The 6,860-nt window shown below is 40.2% G+C and overlaps 1 protein-coding gene across 1 annotated transcript; it reads left to right on the top strand.

Annotated features, from left to right (window-relative positions):
* The first annotated feature begins 637 nt into the window (after positions 1–637).
* On the top strand, positions 638–3,745 carry LOC140366287 (uncharacterized). Its single transcript, XM_072452956.1, has 3 exons — positions 638–757; positions 1,578–1,999; positions 3,539–3,745. Exons 1-3 carry the CDS (start codon positions 646–648, stop codon positions 3,728–3,730), a joined length of 726 nt encoding a protein of 241 aa, XP_072309057.1. The 5' UTR covers positions 638–645; the 3' UTR covers positions 3,731–3,745.
* The last annotated feature ends 3,115 nt before the right edge of the window (positions 3,746–6,860 follow it).

The raw sequence follows: 6,860 nt of genomic DNA, 5'->3' as shown, positions 1-6,860 counted from the left end.
GATCATGATTTAACATTTATTCACGATTATTGAAACTGTGACCAAACAACAGTGAAATCTTTCATTTTCTTTCATTCCTGTGATCTGACAAGTGACTTTTCCTCAAGTTTGTGACCGGCTTTACCAAACTGAACTTTCTGAAAGACAAAATAAAGTAAAATTTGACAAAACCAGCCACTTTCAAAACTTTATTTAATTTAGGTCTGTTTTTTGGGCTATAGATTGAACTAAAAAGACTTAATTCTGCTTTTTGTTGGTTATTTGTTGGTTCTTACGATCATTGTATGACCTGAATAAACACGATTACCCGAATAATCTTGACATCACAACCACGATCATTCATTCATAATTACTCGGTTAGCTACGCCAAAATAATGCAAAGATGATATTTTCGTTTAACGTCGATGCAGGTGAAGCTGAAGTGAAGCCGCTGGAGCACACTTATGGACAAAAGACACAAACGTTAAACATCTTCGGTGTCATTTTCACGTCGTTGTGGCTCAGTTTGCGTCATGCTACTTCCTTTGACGCACCAAACCTTTTTTTTTTCAGCTCTTAAAGGGAAGGTGAATGTTTGGTGAGAACTGGAGAAGGATTGTCTGTCACTTATTTATTCATTCATACGTTTTCTTTCTGTTTCTGTTGATGGAGGAGGCGTACGCTCAGCTTTACCAGGAGTTTGTGAGTCTGAGGTCTCTGTGCTTGAGACAGGCTTCTCTGCTCCAGCATCTGACCGACGCGCTCAAGCAGAGACAAGGTAGAGCCGCTGTGAACCTCAGAACACAGACCAGAGTCAGGGCTGGTTCAGTCGTAGTCAGGAGTGCGTGACAAAATGAATGTCTTGAGACAATATTTTAACTGTTCATCGGGAAGGTGCTAAATGTGGCTGTGAATGGGCCATAAAATGAACCACAAAAGGGCAGAAAAATCACTTTATACACCAGTTTGGGGGATTACACAAGATATTTCTGTGTCTTTTTCAGGTCAGTTTTGATTCTAGACGATTTTCCTAATATTCTTCTCCCAGCTCTAGCCCTGGTTTAGCTCTAGTTTGCTTTGGTTTAGTCCCGGTTTAGTCCCGGTTTAGTCCTGGTTTATCCTTGATTTTGTCCTGGTTTAGCTCGTGGTTAGACCTGTTATTGCACTGGCTTAGTTTTGGTTTAGCTCTGGTCTGGAACTTTTACTGTACTGTTTTAGTCCTGGTTTAGTCCTGGTTTATCCTTGATTTTGTCCTGGTTTAGCTCTGGTTTAGACCTCTTATTGCACTGGTTTAGTCCTGGTTTATCCTTGATTTTGTCCTGGTTTAGCTCTGGTCTAGACCTACTGTTGCACTGGCCCAGTCCTGATTTAATCTTTTTTTAGTTAATTTAATTCTAATTTAGCCCTGGTTTTAGTCCTTGTTAAATCTATCTTTAATCCTGGTTTATTCCTGGTTTATCCTCGCTTTAGTCCTGAATGAGCCTTGGATTATATTAGTCAACTAGGCTTACCATAAATTAAATCAAATCATAACAGTTTGACTTTTTACATAATACTAAACTAAACTAAAACTAAAAAAAAAAAAAATCTCTTTCCAGGAGGCACAAATGGAGATCTTGGAGACGTCGCATCCATTTGTCAGTTAGACTCTGACTGCCCGCTTCACCCTCCTCACCCTCCTCGCCCTCCTCACCCTCCTCACCCTCCTCACCCTCCTCACCCTCCTCACCCTCCTCACCCTCCTCCGCTCCTCGCCCGGGCAGCACCACTTGGCGTTCAGGAGCCTCCCAAAAACACGGGAAACTTCTCAGAGCTCCTGGCCCAAGACATGTCCAGGCTTTCTGTGGATACGAGTGTCCAGCGGAATGTCCTCAGCGTTCCTCAGTCGAATGTCCTCAGCGTTCCTCAGTCGAATGTCTTCAGCGTTCCTCAGTCGCTCTCCTCCATCATGACGCCGCCACACGGAGCCTCGGCCAATAATAAGTGCCTTCATCACAATGGCGACGACACGCTCAGATATGTGAGTCGTTTTTCAAGTACCGTCACAATAACTGACAGTAAACTGAACTGGATTTTCAACATCACAGCAACGTTTGAATTTAAGAAGAAAATTAAGACGTTTAATGTTGACAGCACAATAATGAGACTCTTTTACAAAGGTTTTGTTGATTGCATTCAGCGCTCTGCAAAACCAAAACAAACTATGACTGTGAGGCTGGAGGCAAGATCTCAGGGAAACAAATGAACGGCATCTACTTTTTGGTCGGCAAATACTGTCTAGCTCAGACAATTGGCCCTTTTCATGATTGTCCCTTTTCACGATTGGCCCTTTTCACGATTGGCCCTTTTCACAATTGGCCCTTTTCACAATTGGCCCTTTCACAATTGGCCCTTTCACAATTGGCCCTTTTCACGATTGGCCCTTTTCACGATTGGCCCTTTTCACGATTGGCCCTTTTCACGATTGGCCCTTTCACAATTGGCCCTTTCACAATTGGCCCTTTCACAATTGGCCCTGCTGGTTTTGGTTGTCGTTACAGTGCAGATCTTCACTTCTCGTTCCATTCATTCACTTAGTCTTGCTCAGATGAATCCAAATAAAAAGTTGTGACAGCAGAGAGCGAGTTCCAGATGGACAATCATTGGCAGCAGGTTCAGACTTTTAAGTATGGTGTACCGGAGAAAATCTACATGTTTATAAAAGTGTTTTTGCCTCAAAGCTAAAGGCTAACATACATTAACTTAAATATAAAACACACTAACTTGATAAAAGTACATAGAATGTTTTTGTAAACGGGTTAGTTCAGTTTGTGCTGTTATTGTAACAGTATTGATTACATTTATTGTGTGTTAGCATTAGCTTAGCAACAAAAGCACTTACCATATTTTCCAGACTATAAGTCGCACCGGAGTAAAAGTCGCAAAAGCCAAAAAAAGCATAATAGAGAAGAAAAAAACATATATAAGTTGCACTGGAGTATGAAATGCGGTTGCAAGTGTGAAAATAACAAGTAATATCACATATAAGTCGCTCCAGAGTATAAGTATATAAGTATAAATATAAGTATAGGTCGCACCCCGGCCAAAACTATGAAAAAAAGGTGCGACTTATAGTCCGGAAAATACGGTACCTTTATAAACACACAGATGTGTCCAGGTGAAGTATTCACATGACACTAAAGGTCTGAACATGATGCTGTGATTATCCATCTGGAACTCTCTCTCTGCTTTGTCTTCATTAATTATTGATTTATTTTAGCAAGATTCAGCTAATTCACCAGAAGGCTTGAATGGAGCAGGAAATGGAGCTCCGCATTTTTAAGGCAACCTGAGCTAGCCGCTCGACACACATCATCCCGCGTGGAACGATTCCTGACTTCTACCATCCGCACGAAGGTTTGTGATGCCTCGAGTGAAGCCCGAGAGAGGCTCACGTAAGTGTTCAGCTCCTCGGTAAAGTTACCGTGTGTGGTGTTTTTACTTCTCTCATGTGCAAGACAAATTCACACCTCAGGACAGTAAAGGTTTTCATTCATTCCTTCGTTTGTTTCCTGCCCAGATCCCTGCGCACGGCCGCCTGAGCCCCGCCCTCACCCACGTCCAGCCCATGGTCCAGCCTCCGTCCGGTGGAGCCATGATGTCCGACGTGGCTCTTCAGTCCCACCTGTGCGAGTTCTGTGAGGCCGTGTTCCCCGCCAACACCACCACCAGGGGGCAGTATCTACAACACCTCTACACACACATCACATAGACAAGAAGAAGAAGAGAGCAGGCATTGGATCTAAATAAATGTTGTGAATGTTGTTTTGATTGTTGTTTTGTCATTTATAGGAAAAAACGCTACAAAGAGAGATTAAAAGAAAGATGACATTTCTGCAATTTTTCTGATAATTAAACCTCAACTAATAAGATAAGATAAGAGATCCTGTATTAGTCCCACAGTGGAAAATTCCAGTGTTGCAACACAGATTAGGCAGAAGTGGAATGATAAAAACTTCCTCAAAAATATACTTAAATCTGGTATAAATATATTAAAATCTAGTATAAATGTAAATTGTAATTAAAAATAATAGAAAAAAAATCACACTCTTATTTACAGTAAGTTGTTGTTATATGGACAGAAAATATTGCGCCAGGGATGATTTAGATATGTCACAGTATTGCACATGATTATAAAAGCTGAACGCCAACATTGTTCAGGACCAACATTGTTCATAATGCGTTTGAAGACATGTTTGAACACATTTCTGCTGACACTGACATAACATTGTCCGCCGATCGTCATCGGGGTTCCCTAAAAAAATATTGAGATGGTTTTTGTTGTCAGTGTTGCCCATCTCTAGTTGAAATCGAAATGATGTGAACGTTTGTGTTTCTTGCATCTCTCCGTCAGATATGATTTAGTTTTTCTCATTTCACCCAAAACGCCTGATTTTGTGCATTATTTAAAGAGGCTTATTTTACGCAAAATCAACTTTTAGGAGCTTTAACCCGATTATAATAGTTCCCTCTTGTCATTAAACCACTCAGTCGTATTTAGAGTGATTCATGTATAGGTGGCTCATCTTTATCCAGTCAGTCCAGGTTTTCACATGTACATTACATTTACTTATTCTGATCAAAATGTTACTTTCTTAAACAGCGACACGTTGCTTAGACATTTTGCCACAAATGAGAAATATTCCTCTGTTCGCACTCTTGAACTGCAGCTATCCAAAGTCGACGTGACGTAAAGAAGGAAGAAAGAATCAGCGTGGCGGTTTACAGTAGTGAGCCGACTTATTTCTTAGATTTCTAGATCAGTATCGCAATGCAACAACCACTACTTTGTACTTTTATTTGAGTACTAATATTATCATTATTATTCTGAAGCAACGACACCATGAGTATTTGAGCTGTATTTCTGTGTCATTGATGTGGCATTTTATCATGTTAAGAAACAAGAAGGATGTACAGGTCTGGGGCAGAGAATCAAACACCAATGTATTATTATTATTTACATGGTTTGTTTGTTTGTTTGTTTGTTACGTTGCACATGTGTGCATTGTAAACACAACTAATAAATATATATATATATATATATATATATATATATATATAATTATTTTATATATATATATGTTTTATATATATATATAATTGTTATATATACATCATTGTTTTCTCACTCGATGCACATCAAATGGTATTTAAAAAATGTGACAATTAAAGGTGCCATAACATGCTTTTTTTCACGTTTCGTAGTCTATCCTAAGTGTATAATTGATAATAATAAGGGTTGTGCAACACCCTTAACATAATAGTTAAGAAATATCACCCAGACCTTGGACCCCCTCACCAACCCGGAAATGCAAACGGCTTAGTTTGATATTCGCCCCCACCCTTGTGAAGAGCGATCTGGCTCCCCCGCCCAACCCGTGACGTAGTCTCAGAGAGCGTGTGTGCCCCGCCCACCCGTGACGTAGGCCCCACAGCTGTGTGCTGTAAGCTCTGCGGAGCAGCGCGGAGTGAGTGAGAGTCTTATGTCCATTGCGCTCTTATTTCCTGGTTTTTCGGTATCGGATAGAACTTCTCTCCGTTTATTTTCCCGGTTGCTGCCACATAAACCTTCACCATTGTGATAATAGTAAAGAGTGTGATATCATTAATGACGTTTTGGGCCTCTTTGAACCGTTTTTCCTCGTAAATCGAAGCAGAAAAACTCCGAAATGGGCTTGTAGAGAGACAGCAGCGCTGAGCCGGGGGGAAGGGGGCGGGAGGCGGGAGGGGGGTGAGGGGGGATGATGACGCGTGCTTGCCCTTATGACGCGGTCTTGCACCCACCGCCCGTCAGTTTGGAGATTTGAGGAAAGGAGATAGTCTGTACTATAGCTAAACACTGCGGGAATCAATCAAAAAAACACTCTGGGTACATATATGAAGCACAAATAGCAATGTAAGAAGGTTAAAAGTCGATTTTGCTCGTTATGGGACCTTTAAAATAATATATATATATATAAATATATATATATATATATATATATTTAATTTTTTTTTTTTTTTTTTTTTTTAATCGTCCCATTTTTTTAATACCATTTGCTGTGCATCGAGTGAGAAAACAATATTGATTTACAATAAAAATAACCCTGAACCACCACACCCACACACCTCCTTCATCGGATGTGCACACGGTAGAGCCTGTTCATTAATAAACAAATAAATGATAATAATAAATATAGAGGAATAGACCTGTCTTGGCATCTAGAACATTACAACCATCTGTTTCACAAATGACAACCGTCTGTTTTAGAATTATCAGTCCAATGCTCTATTGTTGTTGTTTTTCTTATGCATTGATTTTTGTTGTTTTGTTGAAAGGATTAAATCTGCTTTTACAAGACACTTTCTGGAAGAATTGACTCATTATTTTGCATAAAACAAGTTGGGCGCTCTGGCTTTAACAACAGCAGGGGGCAGTAGAGACGGCCTGTTGTCCCAATTTTGTCTTCTCAGTCTCCGAAACCAACGGACCCGCCCACAGTGGTTTAAGCCAATCGTCTGTATCATTTGTAAAGCTGATGTGATTAATGAATGTGATTCGTTATAAACACTTTTGTAGTTTCAGGAGTCACAGCTGTTGCAATGAGCGTCTAAAGTTCTGCCTCTGCTTTGGGTCAGAGCCACACAAAAAAGCCATTCAGACAAAATGTGTAAAATGTGTAAACCATGTTGCGCACACGATTGGAAATTGAAAAACCCACTTATAACGTGAACGTTATTGAATTCGTCGTGTGAGATTTTGTTTTACGGAGTTGCGCTGAACCTTGCAGCTGGTCTTCTCCGAGCTGTGGCTGAGCTTTCATTTGATCACTTTAATTAGTCCTGTTATAAAATTCTAAAAT

Source organism: Eucyclogobius newberryi, unplaced genomic scaffold (genome assembly GCF_026437365.1).
Source record: "Eucyclogobius newberryi isolate DKJ021-1_F unplaced genomic scaffold, fEucNew1.0.hap1 SCAF_19, whole genome shotgun sequence".
Classification (NCBI taxonomy): Eukaryota; Metazoa; Chordata; class Actinopteri; order Gobiiformes; family Gobiidae; genus Eucyclogobius; species Eucyclogobius newberryi.
This window is presented reverse-complemented; position numbering and strand designations above follow the sequence as displayed.

Bases quoted from the DNA above. Each gene is read 5' to 3' on its own strand.
- LOC140366287 (XM_072452956.1), top strand. From the start codon at position 646: ATGGAGGAGGCGTACGCTCAGCTTTACCAGGAGTTTGTGAGTCTGAGG. The intron at 758-1,577 runs GTAGAGCCGCTG...ATCTCTTTCCAG, and splicing joins CGCGCTCAAGCAGAGACAAG to GAGGCACAAATGGAGATCTT. The intron at 2,000-3,538 runs GTGAGTCGTTTT...TTTCCTGCCCAG, and splicing joins GCGACGACACGCTCAGATAT to ATCCCTGCGCACGGCCGCCT.